The sequence below is a fragment of the Setaria italica genome, chromosome VI (assembly GCF_000263155.2).
Source record: "Setaria italica strain Yugu1 chromosome VI, Setaria_italica_v2.0, whole genome shotgun sequence".
Taxonomy (NCBI): Eukaryota; Viridiplantae; Streptophyta; class Magnoliopsida; order Poales; family Poaceae; genus Setaria; species Setaria italica.
In genome coordinates, this window is record NC_028455.1 from 25,437,132 (window position 1) to 25,457,931 (window position 20,800).

Here is a 20,800-nt window from a genome sequence, read left to right on the forward strand (position 1 = left end):
TGTATTAGCAGCTAGAGCCAGTGGGTGTTTTTAGTCCGTATTTAGTCGTTCTAACTGGCATCGAAACATTGGATTAATTTTTAATCCGTGTGCTCCAAACGGGGCTGCGGAGGAAGGGGCCTCCTCTCCTCTCCTGTGAACTGCCATAGCAAAGAATAATAGAATGTACTCACTACTATCCAATTTATTTGATTAACATGGGAGGATCATGCAAAGGTTCGGCAATTCTGCTTGTGAACTGCGCAAGCTTTTTGATAGCAAAGAATCTACTCCCTGACTTGGGAGGGAGTGCATTCATGCGGGACAATTTGGGTATCAACGAAACAAGAGCAAATAGGTGTAGAAGAAACGAATAAGAGGACGGGGAAATTCAGCAAACAGTACTGGTTTGGAGCGTGCTCAGCAAATAGCACTAAGAATTAGTGTATTCGTAGAATAGCACTGAAGTAGCAAATGCATTCGCAAAATAGCACTCTAGCTCTATTTCTTCCTCTTCATTCAATCTTTTTCCCTCACTTATTCAATATATCAGTGACCAAAATACCCCTGCTATCATTCATGGCACGCTAGCCTCTCTAAATTTAAACAAAAGCACATCAAAATTTATCGATGTATTGGTTTATCCATTTAAAGCTAATGAGCTAAAAGTAAAATTTGGCTCGATTCGTTTAAAAAGCTGGAGCCGGTTCGTTCGGCCCATGAGCAAAGCATAGTTCAACAATAGTATTAAGATTAGACGTGATAACATTATTTGAGGTATATATTTAATAATATCCAAAATGATAACTCATGGTGACATTAACAAAATCTCCAACATGTGTCGGTAAAATTAATATGGATATTTTAAGATTGAAAATTGATTTTATTGGCACTACGTTAGATTTATTATTGAATGGTAAGTCATTTAATTTTGGCCAAATCATACTGGTAACATAGTAATAATAAATCTACAGTTTTTTTAGTCGTACTACCAATCCTAATTAACTAATCAAATAGTCTAATGGTTCACAAACAGCTCTCGTTAAGAAACGAGCTAAAAAGGAGATTTGGCTTGGTTCATGTGAAATACCGAGCCGAGTTGCTCGTTTGTCAACTGTACAACATTACAAAACCAATCCCCTTTCCCTATATATCTATTTAAAGGGAATTGGGAGGCAAAAAAAAAACACATGCTCCAGCAGATTGAGAAAACAATCCCCTTTCTGTATATCTATATCTAGTATTAAAGTGCGGTTGTTTCTTCCAACCATTGTGGTTATTTAAAAATAGTCCCTCAACTTTTTCGTAATCAACCCGCAGTCCTAGAGTTAAATTACCGTAGTTCATTAATGATTTGCAAAAAAGTCCCTCAGCTTTTTCGTAATGGCTGCTGAGCGCGAGGGCGGGGGTGGAGCAGCAGTCGAGCACCTGGCGGAGCAGCGTGGCTGGCGCGGGCATAGCCACTGCCAGGCTCGAGGGGTGGTCCTAGCGCAGCTACGCCACCGCACGTGGGGGATGGGGTGCCGCAGCTTATGACGAGGGCGGACTGGTGGCTTTCCCGGTGGTGGCACTGAGACTCCCCGCAGTGGCGGCGCGTCGCACTGTGGGGAGTCCCAGCATCATCACCCTTTGCTAGAACCTGAAGCTAATCCCAGCGGGAGAGGCGTCATAGGCATAGCATAGTGGTGGAGGAGCTCCCCATGATGTGCAACAGATCTAGCATGATCATTGTGATGTATGCCACCACCTACCAGTGTGGATTCGCTCGCATGCCCAGCAATAGTCCTCAACTAGAAGCAGTGCTAGCTGATGTCGTCTTCGTCAGATACACTCACCGCCACCTGCCAGAAGGGCTGTCGCTTCAGCCTCAGCAAGAAGCTCCACTGCCCACTGCTGCAACATCAGAAGGGCAATCCACAACTGGGAACCATATGCGTAGGATGATGAGGAAAAATTCACTGGAGCACATCGCTGCTGATCTACACGAGTACTTTTTAAGTCACAAGAATTAATGATAAGAGAGGTAAATTAATGATAAGAGGGATCTTCTTTCTCCACTTATTTTATAATATGATTGAGGAGCTTATCGTGGGTCACTCGGATACTATGGTACTTCTTCGAGGCACACTTCATGGTTACTCAGGTGCAGTGCCTTCTCTTCTACAACTTGTATTCGTCTTAGTACAACGCCCTCTCCTAAATGCCTAACAATAATCATGGTTTTTTTTTGTTATGAAGGATTTTAGCCTAACCGATGGACAATCAAGTCTTAAATATGATTTGTCCTTATATTTTGAAATTTTCTGCCGCAAGATAGTAGGTCGACCGCTATGCCTTTACTATCTGAATCTGAAAATTAATTTGTAGGCAAAACATTTAGTTATCATTAACTATATTATGAGGAGCAAATTGCAAAAGGATACTTGCATTGGTCGATTGCTCATGTTTCTTGGAGCAACTAGGCCATGATGTCAGGCTGTCAAGGTGTATGCACTCAGGCATGAATTGTTGATAATATTATAATTAAGGACTGAGCATTTAGTTTAGCCTTGCAGTTTTTTTTCTTTTTGTAGGTTGAAAGTTTTGTGGACAATCTCTTATGTTCATAATAACTTGCATATTCATAAAAGCTATGATAGGAGTTGCATTAGTACTGAATCTTACCAGAAGTTTTAATGCATATTTGAACCAGATGTAAAATATATTACATATGTATAAAAATTGAGATTCCGCTGTTCAAATAGGACATGTAGAATTTAAAGGAGTTGTCTGCTTATTATTATCAGAGATGTATAAAAATATTATGGAACATCTTAAACCAAATTAGGAGTGAAGCAAGCGAACTAGGAGCTAGCGGATGACAACTTAGGAGCAGGTAAGAAACCGTAGCAACGCACGGACATTTATGCTAGTTTTTTTTCTCAATTGACAACAACTGCCTCCCTCTCCCCTCTATAAAGGGGATCCAATCCCTCTCCCCTTTCCTCCTTTTCTCCCTCCCGTCCCTTCGCGCCTTGCTCCAGACGCTGCACTACCCCTGCCCCGGTGAGCTATCCCCTGCTCCGGCGTGCCGCCCGCGCTCCCATTCGACCGGCGCCGCCCGTCCCCCGCCCCAGCTCGTTGTTTACCTCCGCAACGCTGCCACCCCGTCCCCCGCGCCAGTTAGCCGCGCCACCTGCCGCCTCTTCCCCTGCATCGGTCAAACACGCCGCCTGCCGCCCCTTCTTGCCGCGGGCACTTGGGAGAGGGGCAATTCCAGCGATGGCTTCCTGCTCTCTCGACGGTTCCGGATGCAGAAGAAGATCGCGGCGGCGAGGAGGATGAGATGCGGTGCATGGCCGCACCACTCGACGGCGATGGAGCTCGGCCTACGCCCCTACGCCGCCGGTCAAGCGCCGGCGTCGGAGAACAGAGAGAAGGGAGAGAAAAGAGAAACAAATCGAGAATGAAGAAGAAAGGCTTACCCATTGACAGGTGGGTCCCATATGTGAGGATTGAAAAGAGGGGAAAGGGAAAAGGGATCTGCTGAAGCACCTCTCCCTCAAAAAGTTAGAATTATGAAAGGGGATTACCCTATCAAGAAATAAAGGGAATTGAGGAAGATCAATTTGCTGGAGATGCGCTTAGGGACCAAAAGTTGGAGAAGTAATTATGTCTAAAATGTAGGGAGGCTACACATTTTGGTCACCTGCTACATTGAAAATGTTGCTGGAAAAAAAATACAAGGAGGGAGAAATAGAGGTGGAGTGCTATTTTGTGAATACAACTTGTGCTTCCATGCTATTCTGCAATACAACAAATATAAGTGCTATTTGCTGAACACCTATCCAAACTAGTGCTATTTGCTGAATTTTCCCGTTTTGCTAGACGGATTTACCTTTTGTCATAAACCGGGAAAAGTTCCCTACTAGCAAAATTTTGACCGAGCAGTAGCAGCAGAATCACATCACACTCTGTCACTGACACTAATTTAGCACCCAAGTTAATCACCCATTAAAAACAGCCCCCGTCGTCCTACCACGCTACGGGGGCGGTAGAGTTTGGCCGGTTGACGTTTGACGTCTGCCTCCGGGAGGCGGAGACGCACCACGTGACCTTTGTACCAGCTGTACCAAACCATCCTCTCTCTCTCTCTCTCTCTCTCTCTCTCTCTCTCTCTCTCTCTCTCTCTCTCTCTCTCTCTCTCTCTCTCTTCCCCTGCCGCGGCGGTGGTGTGGTTCGCCTCCCACTCACTCCCACTCTCGCGCACACAGTTCCGCTCGCTCGAACTCTGTCCGTATATAACGCGCCGGGGATTCCTTAACCCTCCCTCACGCCTCCGTCCGTCCGGACCCCGGATCCACCATCGCCGCACTCTCCCTCCCTCTCTCCACTCCCAAAGCCCCGCCTAGATCTTGGTCGCCGCGGTCGGCCTGCCCAGAAGAGGAAAAATGGCGCCTTGGTCGCCGCGGCCCCTGCTGGTGCTGCTCCTGCTGCTCGCGCTCCTCTGCTCCCACATTGCGCTCTGCGCCACCGCCGAGCCGGGGAAGTCCAAGGCCAAGCCCAAGGCCTCCGCCGGCGGCCGCAAGGCGCTGCTGGCGGCGTCCTCCGCGGGCGACGACGGGGAGGACGCGCCGGCGGCCAAGCCGGCCAAGAACGCCGCCGCGGCGGGGGGGAAGATCAAGAAGAAGCTCGCCGGCGACGCCAAGAACCAGACGAAAGTCGCCAAGGCGAAGAAGTCGGAGTCCGCCGCCGCGGCGAAAGGTGCCGCCAAGAAGGCCACCGGGAAAGCGGCTGCGGGCGGGGACGCCGCCATTGCCAAGGTCCCCAAGGCGGACAAGGCCAAGGTCCCAAAGCCGGACAAGACGGCGGCGGCCGCCAAGGCCAAGGGTGCCGATTCGGCCAAGCCGGCCAAGGTTAAGGGCGACGAGTCGGCAAAGCCGGCCAAGGTTAAGGGCGACGATTCGGCCAAGCCGGCCAAGGCTGCGAAGGCGGGCGCGAAGGCGGGGAAGCCGGCGAAGACGGCGAAATCTGAGGCCGCTACGGGGAAGGCCAAGAAACCGGCCAATTCGACCGCGGACGCCGGCGTCAAGCCGGCCAAATCCGGGAAGAAGGCACAGGTGGTCGCCGACGCGAAGGCGAACGCGACCGTCGTGAGCGAGGAGGAGACGACGGTGGGGGCGGAGGTGGAGGAGGACGTGGTGTTCGCGGAGGAGGCGGAGGGGACGGGCGACCTCATCTCCGAGTTCCGGGGCCTCCCAGCGCGGCTGCAGGAGACGCTCATGCCGGACCTGGCGCGGCTGTCGCACCACTCCAAGGCGTACCTGTCCGCGGCGAACGCCGGGATCGCCGACGGCGTGCGCCCGATCCTCGGCGGCCGGTGGGCGGCCGCCGCAGCCTCCGCGGCGTCGGTGGTGCTGCTCCTGCTGCCGCTCTTCATGCTCACGGCGCTGGTCCGGCGCATGGGCCAGTACCTCCCGCTCCTCCACCGCGCGCTGCTGCTGGCGCAGGCGTACCTCGCCATCTACTTCGCAACGCTCGCGCTCGCCGCCGCCGCCACGGGGCTCGAGCCGCTCCGGTTCTTCCACGCGGCGTCCCCGGCCGCGTACGCCTGGACGCAGGCGGCGCAGTCGCTCGGGTTCATGGGCTACCTCGTGCTCCAGATGGTGGACCTCGTGGCCGTCTTCTCCGGCGCGGCGTCCCCCGAGGAGGACGGCAACGGGGACGCCACCAAGGCGCTGGGGCTCGCGCAGATGGTGGTGGGGCTCGCCGTCGGCCTGCACTACTACGCCGCGGTGTTCCACCGCGCCGCGGCCGGGGAGGCGCCCCGCGCCAACTGGCGCGTGTACGCCGTGTACGCGGCCTGCTTCGTCGTCGTGTGCGCCTGCGCGCGCGCCGAGAGGAGGAAGAAGGCCTACCTCGCCGGCACCGACGGCGCCGCCGAGGAGTGGAAGAAGAGCTGACCAGAGTGAGAGGGAGGCAGAGGCACAGTAACATCAGGACGGGGGCTTGTGTGAAAAAGGAAATACAATATGGCGGTAAACCAAGGGCTTGAGTGTAAGAATGGTCAGAATTTAGGAAGGAGGAAAAAGGAGGGTATAAAAGGAAAAGAAGCAGGGGGGAATCTGTGATTTTCTTTTTCCTTTCCTACATTTGTTATTTATTATGTCTCCCCCCTTTAGTTTTTAATTATTGGTTTGGGTACAGAGGGATAAAACTTGATAATGGGGGCAAAATAAGGGTTTCTACCATTAGAATTGCTATTAACGTGTAAGAATTATGTTGCCCGGTGGGAAAATTCCCCCGAGGCGACTGACCGATGTCGAATTTTGTCGGAAAAATGGAGGTGTGCTTTTGGGTGGTTTCTGTTCATATGTGAAATATTTCTGCCTTGGAGCATTTGAATTTCACGAGAATTTGGCAAGAAAGCATGACATACCGCATGTCTCTTTGTCTACGGTTCTTTCATAGAAATAAATCCGCATGATATTCTTTCGACAACGATGGATAAACTAGAAACTATAGAACTGGAAATAATGGCCAATGAATCTGAGACGGGGACGAATGAATGATTGTAGGAATTCCTTCCGTGAGCTGTTTCGGGTCCTTTCGGAGAGCGAAAGGAGGCGGGATCGTTCCCCTTGGCTGGAAATGGGCTCTGCTTTCACAAAGTCCCCACGAGATCCTAGGGAATAGCCGGCTGTCATGCTCCTCTGCAGTGAGGTCGGTGTGTGATGCCATTACCATGCCACCGTTACAACAGGCAAAATGCAGAAAAGCCTAACTCGCTAGTCGCTACAACGTCCATGCTATCCGTCGAAGATGCAGGAAAGCCTAACCACGTTGGCCCGTTCCAACCTTTTGACAGTGCTTTCTTGCCAAGACACAGGCACCCTAACACTGACTTGGACACTTCATTATTTTTTTTCACGAGAGAATTCGGCAATTAGCCATTACAGGTCCTGAAATCTCGAGCGATTTGCCTTATATTTGTTACTCCTATAGCTTCCAAAGCATGAAGCAGCATCAACGCACGCCTGGGGCTGTGGCCTCGGCTGCTGCTTTTGCTTGGTTTGCAGTTGCAGGCCTGCGGCAATCATTCACTCAGGTTCAGAGAGGGATGTCAATGTGGCATGGACGCGGCAGATTCACCCAGCAATCCAGCATGCAGCGCTGCGTGTGGTGCAGGGCGGCATGGGGGGACCCGAGAGTTGGTGCCTCTTTGTCGTTCTGCTCGCAACGCGAGCGTGTCGACTGTAGCTCGCGCCGCAGGGTCCACGGTACCAGCGCGCTTTGCTGTAAACAATGGTAAATTTGTCCTGGTAAAATCGCCCGGACAAAACGTCAATAGTATATCCACGATCACAGCACGAGGACGAGGAAGAAAAGTGATCGGAGGATCCGTTCGGAAGTGAGGGTAAAGAACGCTGAGCCGTGTTGACGAGAGGCCACTGCACGCTGCGATGCCGCCGAACAGTTGTTATTAGCCATCATCATGGGGAGACATTGTAGCCTCCACGCCATGCCCGGCTGTCCGTCCCGTCCGTCCGTGCCGGTACCGGTACGGTGCTTCTCCTGTAGAGCTCATCGCCTCTTCTAGCTAGTTGTGGCTTGCCAGATTCCGTTAGGTGTGTCGCATTTGCTGCTTGCGAACTACACGTCGTCCCAATGTCCCATTGAATCGAGTAATTGGTCCGGACCCCCGCCCAATTGACCCCCCCCCCCCCCCCCCCAAATAACCAACCTCGCCGTGCAATTCCCTTTGTACCGCCGGTGAAGTGAAGCCGTGAATGGTACTAGAACGGACTGGCCTGCTCACCCGCCGATATTATTGGAGCATTATTGATCCGTTGAGCCTATTTAGTGAGCATGTAATCACGCGCGCGTGAACAAGTTGGCGCACGGCCACACCTTTCCATGCATGCAGTTGCATTCACGATCGCGCGCGCTTCGCTCCGGCGCCGGGCCGGCCGTGGTCCTCCTCGGCACGGCAGCGGGCGTTGCCCTGTTTCGTTTGGTCCCGTCCCCATTGCATTGCATCTCGATTCGCATGAGATTGCAGCGGAGCAAGCCGGCAAGCAGGGGAACTGGCTTCTTCGGTTTTCTTTTCTGGGGAGGAAACGGGGACGTCACAGGACTTGGGTGACGAGTGACTCTTTCATTATTGGCACGTCCGTGACCAGCTTTGGGTAACGTGCAAAGTACGCTGGACGGATCATACCACGCCTGAGATTTGTTTAAGGGTCGAGGTTGATGCTGCCCGCACTAGTACGGACTCCTTTTCTGTTGTTTGTTTATGTGGGACGGAATGTGCTGCTCGGGCCCTGCGAAATCTAATCTCGGTCAACGAATGGTCAACCGAGAATCGGAGTTGGACGCGACCTGCTCGCTGACGCTTGACGGGACGGCCACCAGCGAGAGAGGCTTGCGGCGACCTGCCGGAAATCTGGGCGAGCGCCATTAGCAAAAGGACGGCGCAATGAAGACGTCGCTCCGGACCTTACCTACTCCACAACCGAGCAAGCTGTTTTCACAGTGGGCTGCCGGTTGCGTGGGTGCTCCGTGACCCGCGCCCGCCACCTGGGCCAGACCAGACACGGCCGCGGTGCCGGTGCAGCAGCGCCACGCGTGCCGAGGGCGCCCACCATAATCTCCTGTAACCCTGGCCGTAAACAAAATCTGATGCCAGAAAAATCTACTCCCACTGACTTGACTGTCTGCTTCCGCCGGACCCCATCCCAGCACATGCCAATCGTCGATCGGGATGGACATGGGGGGTGGTGGTTAATCCACTCTTAACGCGTGAGAGCTACGTGACGCTCGCTGCGGTTTTAACATTAAAAGCCTGACGCTGACGCTACCAAGTGAGCAACTGGTAGTACGCGGCAGTCGCTCGTGGCGTCGGCTCGGCTGGCGGCGTGCAAGGGGACGAGGCGGCGAGGCAGGAGCGGCGCCTGGGCCGCTGGCGCTGTTGGGTCACAGGCGCGCGTCGGGACGCGACGAGGCAGCGTCGCCTTCTCCCGCCCGTGGGGCTCCACGCGCTTTCCTGGACCGAGAGCGCGCGCGCACGCCGGGATCCGCGATCCGCCGATCCGCCACCGACACTCTGCCATTTACTCCGGCCCAACCAACCAACTCGCTGCTCAGTCGAGTTCCGCTGGTCGCGTCTCTCTCTTGCCCTGTACCTGACGTAACTTCGTGCTCCCTGCCCCTGGCCAGAGACGCCGCCGCAGTTTTTCCATCGTCGGGCCAGCGGGCTCTGGTCTCAGAAAACGCAGCGATCCGACGCGGCACCAACCGGCAACCGGGCAAAGCATGTGGACTCGTGGTCTTCTGGAGAGTGGAAATGTGCCAAGCCAAGGTTAGACGGCGGAAAACCAGAGTCAAGTTGAACAGCAAGGGCAATACCAAGGGCAATGCTAAATAATTTTGGTGGTCATTTGGATCTCATACAATAAAATTAGAGTAAAGTCCATTTTCAACCGTCAAACTATAACTTGCATTTGATTTTGGCCATAAAACTAAAAAATCAGGAATCTTGGACCATCGAACTAACAAAACCATTCATATTTGACTACAAGCCTATTTTAATTGGTGGTTTTGATAATGTGGACGACATGTGGTTATATTAAGAGGACCGCATGTGATAATCAATTTATACAGGTGGGTTAAAATCATATTTGAAATGCAAAATTTTTACAAAGTATCTGTAAAACGTAGTTTTGTAGTAGTGAGAGGAACCCGGTTTTCTCTGATCGTTGGTTGAGGTGCAAAGGGAGGTCATGTTTTCCACCGGTCTAAGAGGTTGGTTTTTGCGTGTGGCACGTCAGTTCCGTAAAAGATAGAAGAAACACTCTTCTCTTCTATATTAAGTAGTGGATATATAGTAGAGATATAAAGAGTTATACCATAATCTATGAAAAACCGAGTGGGCCATATTATAAGTCTAGAGTTGTTGTGCTTTCTCGGTTTATCCCAAAATGCTTGAGCTTGACAATTAATTAGTATCAATGGGGTACATGATGGGTGAAAGGTGTTTGATGCCAACGTATATATTAGTGACACTTTGTTGCAAGGATATTGTTATAAGTGTTTGCATGTGATGTGGAGGAGGGCACTACGAATGAAGAAATCCATAGAACAATGATCCATAACCCAGTAACTAGGTATTGGAAGTTTTTCTATTCATACCAGCATACTAGATTTGCAGAAATTACCTAGAGTTTTGTGTAGGTCGGCGACGGGGACACATGATCAGTATCTATTTTGATCTAATGGCCGACAGTTATTAAGTCTAGCCGGAGCTTTTGCTGAGCGTATACGTGGGAATTCCCGTCGAACATTTACCGACCAAACAATGGAGATGAGATAACGATTAGTACATAAAATAACAGTCCACCACTACTAGAAAACTGAGTATTAGTCAAGGTTGGAAGGGTGCAAATCTCTCGAAAAACTATCCACGATAAAGCAATCGAGACAAAAGGAGGTGTCTTTTATCCTGGGTCCCTCAACCGGGACTAAATGGGCTGCCACACCATATGCGGTAAAGACCCCCTTTTATCTCGTTTGGTATTACCAACCGGGATAAAAGATTTTGAAATTTTTTTGAAAAATAAATAAATTCCCGGGGGGTCCTAGGGAGGCCTCCCCTCCCCACGCGCAAGTCACAAGTCGCGCGAAATATGCGCGTGCGCGGTTCCTGAGATTCGAACCCATGACCTCAAGCCTCGCGTGTAGATTCCTTACCATCCTACCTACACACCACATCTAACTATATAGGGATCCAATCCTTTTATACTAACTCGTGGGGACCCTTTTATCCCGGTTGGAAACACCAACCGGGATAAAAAGGCCCTCTTTTATCCCGGTTGGTATTACAAACCGGGATAAAAGGGTCTAAAGGATTTAGTTCTGCCCCAGCCACACGTGGGGGATCCTTTTATCCCGGTTGGAAACAGCAACCGAGATAAAAGATCCCCTTTTATCCCGTTTGGTATTACAAATCGGGATAAAAGGGTCCGAGGGCTTTAGTTCTTTTTCAGCCACCCGTGAGAGACCCTTTTAATCCCGGTTGGAGTTTCCAACCGGGATAAAAGACCCTATTTTATCCCGGTTGGTGTCGTGAGCTTTAGTCCCGAGTGGTAACACCAACCGGGATTGAAAGGGTGACCTTTAGTCCCGGTTATTCTTACCACCCGAGACAAAAGGGTCCCCCACGGGTAGCTGATTTTTTCACACGGGACTAAAGGATCCCCCACGGATGGCTAATTTTTGAACCGGGATAAAAAAAGTGACTTTTAGTTCCGGTTGCAAATACCAACCGAGAGTAAAGCTCCGTGCACCCCCTTTTATACCGGGCTTACTTTAAACCTTTTAAAGGGGGCGCATCAAAAGTTAGTTCTCTCCTTAGTGCACTGTCTGCTATTTGATTGAAACCCTGGGCAAAAGCAGTGAGTCTTGTAGTGCAGGGCATTTTTCTTCATCTAGGGGGCATAAATATAGGGGGCTTAGTTCCTTCTTGTTTGGATCCATCCAAACTTATAGGGAATTTTTGTCCAACCCGATTTGACAATCCTACACCTATTAGTGAATTAGATTACAATATCTTATTATCTACTTTCTTAGCTCATATGTTCTTCAATTGCTAAAGCAACGGAGTATCTCACCCTTGACCATTCCTGCTTTGAAGTAGATTTGGCAAGAAATTTATAAAAAACATGAGGTATTGTATTAGTGATATTCCAAGCCTCGAAGGAGAGCTTCCAATAATTACTAGATAAAGTAAAGTATTCTTGTAATAATGTGAGAGTAGACTAGTAGACAAGGAGCGATGGCTCAGGAAACAGCATATTTATTTGCACACATGAGTATTCTACGATAAACTGAAGAGGCACAAATGTTACTGCCACCACTAGAAATACGAGCATTCGTCCTTGACGTTAGTACCAAACAGCTTTTCGTCCGGTACTAATGCGCGGAATTAGTACCGGGTAGAAATTTTCGATCCTCGGAGGCCTTTTAGTACCGAGCAATAACACCGACCGGTACTAAATGGTTATTGCTCGGTACTAAAAGGCCTCGACCATTTAGTACCGGGCAATAACACTAGTACTCCGTGAAGTACCATTTATATGTCACCATTTAGTACCGGTCGGTGTTATTGACTGGTACTAAAGACCTCTCCACGGGTGACTTCAAAAAGGAAAGCATATCTAACTCAATCACATGTGCTATGTAGGTGAGATGGTAAGGAAGGTTCATCCTGAGTTCGAATCCCATGGACCACGCACGCGCATATTACGTGTGAAATGTTGAAATAATGGGCCTATCCCATAAGTAATTTTAGAATTTCAAATAAATCTCAAAGGCCCATGTGGGCAAGAGGTGGAGTGGTGCAAGTCTTTAGTCCCACATTGCTAGTGGAGGGGAGGGATGACCAACTTAAATATGGAAGTTGTCTCCACTCCTCCAAGCTATGTGTGTGGGGAGGGAAGGAGAGCTCCACACGCGCGCGCTCGCTCGCCACGCCACGCCTCGCCTGCTCGCTCGCCACGCCACGCCACGCCTCGCCTCGCCTCCCTGCGTGAATGGTCCACCGAAATCCGGCCCCTTGCCTTGCGGGGGCGCGGCTTCCTTTTGCCGTTTTATTTTTTGGTTACTTGGTCTTTAAGTCAGCGAGATATATGGAATCCTAAACGGTTTAGATCACGATCGCGACGTGAGAATCGTGGGTTCTCCTATATATGCGACCTACCAACCTCTACCAAAAATAGATCTATTCGAGCTAGGGTTTTTGCCTCCTCTCACTGCTGCGCCGCCACCGTAGTCTACTCCATCCCGATTGTCGGCGTGCACCGGCGATTGGGAGAGCAGGTCTCCGGAACCGTCGTCTTCAGCGATCCTGCACCGGGAGAGGGCGAATAAGGTTTTTGGGAAGCGCTCTGCGCGACTGCTCGATCGCTTCCTCCGCTTCGTCAAGTTCTTCGTCGACTCCTTCACCACGGCTCGTCTACCTCTTCGTCGCTCGGGCCTCACTCGTCGTCGCGAACAACGTCAGGCTGCTGATCGTCGTCGCCTGCTGTACCCGGTAGTCGTCCAGGAGCCGGTCTTCATCAAGAAAGAAACGTACGATCTCTTAACTCAAATTATATCTTCCATACTAGCTATTATGATCTGTTGCAGTCTGATAGCACTGGATAGTATGGTAGAATGTGTGATTCTATTTGCAATGATAGACTTGTCTAGATCTTGCGTAGACATGTCTAGTTTAATCTGCTGTGTGTTCATCGTATTCATGATTTATTTCTGGATTAAATTAAAACTAAAAGTGCTTATATATCCAACATGAAATTCACGTGACTTGTAACTTGCGACGATGCGTGTGTGAAATTCGGTTGGTAACACTGACCGGACATTTAGTACCGAACAAGCGGTACTGGACAGGCGCCCGGTACTAAAAGTCACTTCCCAAGTAGTGTACCGGAATCAATAACAAGCGGTACTGGACAGGCGCCCGGTACTAAAGGTCACTTCCCAAGTAGTGTACCGGAATCAATAACCACATGCGACAGGTTCCTAACACGAAAACATATGCTGCCATTTCTCCAACAGAGCAGTCACAATAGTGTCCATATAGTTGGGATAACAACTATATGTTGCCATTTTTCCTGGATACATAGATTTTCACTTTTTCTTGATATTTACATAACAGGCATAGGGTTATGATCAGACATGTATCTAGGAATCTTCCTTAAGTTTGTCAAGGGGAAAATAGTCTCACAATCATCACTCGTCATAATTCTATTGAGTTTTTCCAGGATAGGGTCCACTTGGTTGTTGCTCTAGGTGAACATCCCACCATTTAACACAAGATCTCTTAATTCATAGGAATTAATGATCCAGTTAAACATATATGAGATTCTATTTGCATGAAAAGTTTTATTTTTTTCCTCACTAAACCTTAGAATATTAAAATCCCCTCCAATTAACATGGGGAGCTTCCTTGTTGCACATATGTTGGAGAGTTCAATAAGAAACATCTCCTTTTTATCATCATGAGCCGGACCATAAATAGTGACCATTAACAAGTTCCTTTTATTTTTTCTATCAAAGACTTCAGCTGTGATTGAAAACTCTTTTTCTACAAAGCTGATTACATCGAATCTCTCTAATTTCACTTCGCATAGGATCCCACCAGATTTGCCTTCCGAGGGCACCCAGGGACAGGCATAAAGTCTATCAGGATCAATCAATCTGAAGAATTTATATGAGTATTTCTTTTTCTTGGTCTCTTGAAGCCCAATAAAATATGCTTTCTATTCTAACATTAAATCCTTAATGCATGTACCCATCTCTTTTTTGACACTCCCCTGGCAGTTCCAGATCAGACCTATCATTTGATACTTTTCTTGTATGCAGTGCTTGTCCTGAGATTGTACCGCTAGTGGGGAAAGCCCCAACACTATCGGTTGGGAACCCCCTTTACTACCAGTTGTGCAACCGGTACTACTAGTTCAGTACTAAAGGAGGGTCCTTTAGTGCCGGTTGAAATAACCGGTACTAAAGGGGTCTTAAAAAATTAAAAAAATGAAATCCCCCTGCCGTCCTGCCCCCACCGCCCTCTGCCCCTCTACCCTCCGCCCGCCCGCCCTCCGCCTCCTTCCTGCAGCCCCCACCCCCGGTCCTTGCCACTCCCACCACCCGCCACCGCCTTCCCACTGCTTCTGTCGCCCGCTCGCCAGTCCCGGTCCCCGTCGCTCCCGCCGCCTCACCTCACCCCGCCGCTGCTCCTCACTACCGGTGAGGGGCGAGTGGAGGGGGGAGGGAAGGTAGAGGAGGATAGGAAGCTAGCTGAGTGAGTGAGAGAGAGAGAGAGGGAGTTAGAGAGAGAGAGAGAGAGAGAGAGGAGGATAGGAACCCGTGAGGAGGAGTGGAAGCTGTGAGAAATATAGGAGTGGGGTGAGATGGGAGGATAATAAAGTGGCCGGTACCACGCGGGGGGGGGGGAGGATAAGGTGGTGGAAGGGAGTTTTAGTACCAGGTGGAGGCTCCACCTGGTACTAAAGGTCCACCGGGTGGGAGCTCCACTTGGTACTAAAGGGGGTCATGGGAGGCTTCTCGAGGACTATCCGTTAGACCCAGTACTAATGCTCACATTAGTATCGGGCTAAAATACAACCGGTACTGAGCCTCGAGATGAATGCTCAGTTTTCCAGTAGTGTACCTAGAGCTAGATCTAGGTACCTCTCCTTCAAGGGATGAGCACTCATCAAGAGGATGGGTCCTTTTTCCCTTGGTGTTCTTGAACTTGGGGCTGGTTTTCTGCCAGTTTTCTATGCTTTTTCTTTATTACTAGTTCAAAACCATCATTATCAGAAGAGTCAGACTTCCATTCAATATATTTATTCTCCTCCAAGGGGAGAGCAGCCAAGTTTTCCAACTCTTGTCTACTATCAAGGCAGTTGTTTTTTCCCTTGTAGATTTGCTCTAGCTATTTCCATATCCTTTAGGAGATCAAATTGTTCTAATTCAACTACTTTAGTGTTAACACCCATTTTAGCAGATCTAAGAATTAGCTCACAATTATTTAGAATTGCAAAGGAGTTCTTAAGTTTTATATTGTTTAGGGTTTCTGTGCCACCCGCCAGGAATATGTATTTTCCCATTTAATATATTATTTCCCATGAATTATTTATTATTTATATTTCCCACCAATTTTTAGCTGCCAAATTTAAATATGTATCTTCAACCACATAACAATAAACTTAAATAATAAATAATTCACGTTATTAAAAACTACATCGTACATAATAGATAATTCACATTATTCAACAAACTTGAATAATAAATAATTCATATAATTCAACATGTGGAATAGAGCTATTCTTTACCTTGCTAATATTAAAACTACTACGTTCATCTACGAAGACCTTTGCGTCCATCATCAACACGCCATCTTGATCAAAGAATGCTCCATCCTCATGACAAATCTTGCGTTGGATGAACCTCGCCATGTCCCTACAACTGTTGTCGATGCCTTTGTCTTCGAGCGCTGCATCGCAAATGTCGATCCTAGGCATCTGCAGGTATATAGTAAATGAATATTAGGATGTATTACCATTAGGAAGTTAGCACATGGCAGTGTATAAGAGACTTACGTTCATCCGGTATCTCCCATTATTTCTGAGGAACTCGTACACGTAATATCCGCATAAGAGGTTACTTGTGGTACTTGAGCACTAGCACTTTTTCTTTGCAACCTTTTTCCTCTTATTCCCGATGGAGGAACCAGCACGATCCTCACAGAAATCGGCATTACTTTTGTAACAGGTAGCATCGCAATTTGGACACTTTTCCAATACCACATACTCATCGCAATACAATATACAGTGGTTCTTGCACGCGTATATTCTTTGCACACGTATCTTCAATGGATTGATAATCTTCTTTGCTTGGTATGTATTTTTTTGACACCAAGTTAGGCTTCGAGAGCAAATTGCCCAGCAGAGTAAGGAGATCATTGAAACTATTGTCTGACTAGCCAAATTTAGCCTTCCCAGATCCCACATACATACGGTCCTTTGCTGCCTTCTTGAGTGTCTCGAAATTCTCTAACCCTTTAGCACTCCCTAGCAACACTTTCGGTTCAATGTGGCGCAACATGTCCTCCATATCAACATCACGTTCCTCGTCCACCTGTGGTTCCACACGCATATCTGTTTGATCACCATTTTGATCTCCACAGTCGTAATCATCATCCATCATAACATGATCATTGTCATTTGCATCATCACCACCCACTTCAGCACAACCAATATCGATGTCTGTGTTGTTGGAAGTACCTCCTGCCTCACCATGGTGGGACGAAATTGTGTATCCATCCACAAAATATCACTTTATCAAATACCTCTTGATGACATTAGTATCCTCCCATACAATATTGTTGCTACAGTCAAAACACGGACAACGTATTTGCTTTATCTTGCAAATACGAGTGTGCTTCTTCGCAGCCGCCACAAACTTCGATACCTCTAACATGAAAGTATGCGAGTATCTCCGTATGCTATAAATCCATGCTCTATGATCCATCTTTAACAACCTATGACAAGAATTCTATTTTATATTAACTAATTTAATGAGCTATTCTATAAACTAAATTAAATTATGGATGTAATAACTAATAAGTAGGAAGAAATTTAATAAAAAACAATTCTATATTACCCTAAATGAAACTCAATTAAACCTTGGATGTAATAATTAATAAGAAGAAGGAAAAAAGTCAAACTCAATTATATATTAAGATAATCAACTTCATTAATTAAAACTATGGATGTAATAATTAATAAATAGGAAAAATATAATCAAACTCAATTCTATATTACATTAAAATAACAAACATATCATTGTAATGGTTATAATATGACCATAGAATTTTATTTACAAAATAATCCTTTTCTAGTTATTTTCTCTCTCTTCCCTTCTCGCTCTCCTAGTTCTAGATTTAGATCTAGATGACAAGCTAATGAAGCTAGAAATGATGGATAGAAGTTGAAAAATAAGGTTGGAATGGCACAAACTCACATTATATTGCCACCTCCTCCAAAGAATCAAGAGCAAAACCTTCCCCCTTAGATTTGGTGTTTTTGAGCTTTTCCCGAGCTCCTCTCGGGCAAGCTCCAAATGGAAGGTTGCCTGGGGAAGAAGATGCTCGCGGCTATAGATGGGCGAGGTCTGTGCTGACGAGCAACATAAGCCCACCGCCAGCACAGTAGCCACTGTGCTGGTGGGTGCTCCCCCGCCGGCCCAAGGAAGATTTGTGCTGGCGGGTGCCAATCATGCCCGCCAGCATGCTAATTTGCCTGTATCAGCACAAATCAAATCTGACGTAGTGGTTATTGTGAAGCATCTCCACTAATTAACATTGCACTATGTTCCATCTGATTATCAATCATGGGAGGTTCTTCTTGACTGGACTAGTCTACCATGGGGGCATTTGAGTCCCAGTTGTTGGGCTTGGGCATGATAACTTATTGGCCGCAGTGAGGCCTGTCACTGCCGGGTTTTCTTCTTCTTGTGCCCCCTGAGAGTAGTTTCTCTTTCAAGGAGAGAGATTGCTCATGTCTTCCAGCTTTTCCGGCCTATCTCCTGATCCCATTGCAAACTTGACTTCAATGACTCAGGTTTGTACCATATTTGTCAATCGCCACTGTCTTGTTCTTCCATAGGTTCTTAATTTCCAGTTGTTGGAAAGTCCCAAAACTCAGATATTCTCCGCCTGGAGAGACGATGCCGTCAAAACAGAACCCTTGATCTTCGCTTTCCTCACTGCTTTCCTTATCTTTATCTTTGGTGCCGTTTTTCCCAGCTAGAAACCCTGCATAACTGCATATATGAAGGGGACAGCAAGAACGCGGACTTGCTTGCGCTGGAGGGGGCCAAGGAGAGGCTCACCCTGTGTCGTGCCGATGTCCTGGACTACGAGTCCCTCCGAGCCGCGTTCAGCGGCTGCCACGGCGTCTTCCACGTCGCCTCCCCGGTGTCCAACGACCCTGTATGTCAGTGGTTTCACAGAGCTCAATTCTTCCCTTGACATCGTGTAAGGAAGCTGACGATGTACGCCAGGAAGATCATCACACATTAACTGACACGTGTTCACACGACCGCTTGAGGTCGTGCCGGTGGGCGTGGATGGCACCCGGAACGTACGTGAACTGCGCCGCGGCGGGCGAGGGCGTGCGCCGCGTCGTGCTCACCTCCTACGGCGCGGCGCACATGGACCCCGGCCGGAGCCCCGACGCCGTCCTCAACGAGGCCTGCTGGAGCGACTACGACTTCTGCAGACGAACACAAGTCAGCCTGATGATCGATCGCCTCCTTTCCCTCTTGTCTCATGACTCCAATTGTCATCAAAAGTGATTAAGTGAAACACATATATCTACGTGCAGAACTGGTACTGCTGTGCCAAGATGATGGCCGAGATCACGGCGACGGAGGAGGCCGCCAGGCTGGGGCTGCGGCTGGCGGTGGTGCTGCCGTGCATGACCGTCGCCCCGACGCTGCAGCAGGCCCTCAACTTAACCAACCACCACATCGGGCGCTACGTCATGGGCACGAAGAGGGCCTACCCCAACGCCGTCGCCGCGTACGTCGACGTCCGCGACGTTGCCCGCGCGCACGTGCTGGTCTACGAGGGCGCCGGCGCTGCCGGCCGCTATCTCTGCGTCGTCGCCGTGCTCCACCTCGCCCAGCTCGTCGCCGTGCTCCGGGACCTCTTCCCGCAGTACCCCGTCACGGCTAAGTATATACATTCCCTTCTTGCTCGATCGGGCCGTGAATCTCTTCCCGTCGTCGCCACCGACGAGCAAACTAATCCTGCAATCAAAGGGGCCGATTTGTCAGCTAGAAACCGCAATCAAACGCTGGGAAGAGCCTCTCGAGCATATAAAACTAACCGGCGAGCATAGTTATGCAAACTTTTTTTTTAAAAAAAAATCTGAAAACGGGTGCCTGTCCGGGCCTGTTCAACCTGGGCTGTACTGTCAGGCCCAAGATGGCGAAATATTTAGGGCTCAAAAGTTCTTACTTTCTACTAGCCCAAACATGGAACAACGAGGGCCCATTTTTTTCCTATCCATAACGGCGGCGTCTCGGCGAGACGGCGACGGGCGAAGCTGCGAGGCGGAGGGGGCGGGGTCAGGGGCTCAACGAGTCAACGGCGAGTGAATAGCGAGAGTCCGGGGCCTGCTGATCCGACGTCGTCGGCGGTCGGCGGAGGAAGCGCGGAGGAGGCGAACCCGCAGCGGTCAGGCCGGTATGGCTAATCACAGGCCATCAATAGTGAGTGCTATTCTTCTGAACTTTTCCTTTTTGAATTACCCTTCTGAAGTTCTGAGTTCTGAAATATGAACTTGAGCGTCTGAAACTGAAACCACCTTTATTGCCGTTTGTTGCGGGTTTGCTACTTACTCTGCAGTGAAGTTATGATATATTGAGCCATGATGTGTGCGTCCTGTAAAAGATTACTGCCCCTTTTGTTTCTCTCATTCGGCAAGGAGCGAGATAACTGAAAATTTGGTTAACTGGCACAATTATTCATGAACAGAGAGAAGCTGTGAGTCAAATTATTGAGGTTATTCTCAATCCATGTAATAAAAGAAAAATAGATAAGTCTTAGTTCTGACTGCCAAGGCACAAATAAAGGAGCATTTCAGATCCATGAACTGCAAACCAAATGGTGAGGCTAACCCTTCTGCTTTATAATATGTAATGTGACTATAACTCAGTATATATAGCAGTGGCCAACCCATGTGCCCGTTACTGCCTGAATCTATACAACGTTGCACTCTCTAGTCTGAACCATGGTTTGCTTCATTCCTTTCAAAGCATGCGTTTAATTTCTAGAATGCTAATCGTTCACATCTTGTCCTGAAGATACCCGTGCATTTTTAGTTTTCCAGAACCAGACAAATCGGAGATATGACACTTGAACTCCTTTTACACTTTAACAACACAGAGAAATTCTCCACTGAGCTATGGCTTTAAGATAGCTTTGTGGCCCGTGTATTTATATAGATATGCTCCTATGCTTCTAAAATGATGAGTCACAGTGGCTAAAGATTTCCTTTTCCTCTGTTGAAACCTTGCTTTATTTGGTACCAATAGAAAGATAAAAGCGGTGATATTTCCCAGTGGAGACTGGAGAGTAATATCTTATTGTGACATTACTTCTCTTTATGACGGACGTTTTTGCCTATTCAGGCTCTCTGCCTTACAGCTCAGGAACATAATTTGATAACATAAGCTGTATCAAAAAGCATGTGACATACTACTTTTGAAAACT

General features: G+C 48.6%; 1 protein-coding gene and 1 pseudogene across 1 annotated transcript; both read left to right on the forward strand.

The window, feature by feature from the left end:
- The first annotated feature begins 4,150 nt into the window (after positions 1–4,150).
- LOC101758422 lies at positions 4,151–6,330 on the forward strand. Its single transcript, XM_012847172.2, has one exon. It carries the CDS (start codon positions 4,410–4,412, stop codon positions 5,919–5,921), a length of 1,512 nt encoding a protein of 503 aa, XP_012702626.1. The 5' UTR covers positions 4,151–4,409; the 3' UTR covers positions 5,922–6,330.
- Positions 6,331–18,131: 11,801 nt separating this feature from the next.
- LOC101780737 lies at positions 18,132–19,424 on the forward strand (annotated as a pseudogene).
- The last annotated feature ends 1,376 nt before the right edge of the window (positions 19,425–20,800 follow it).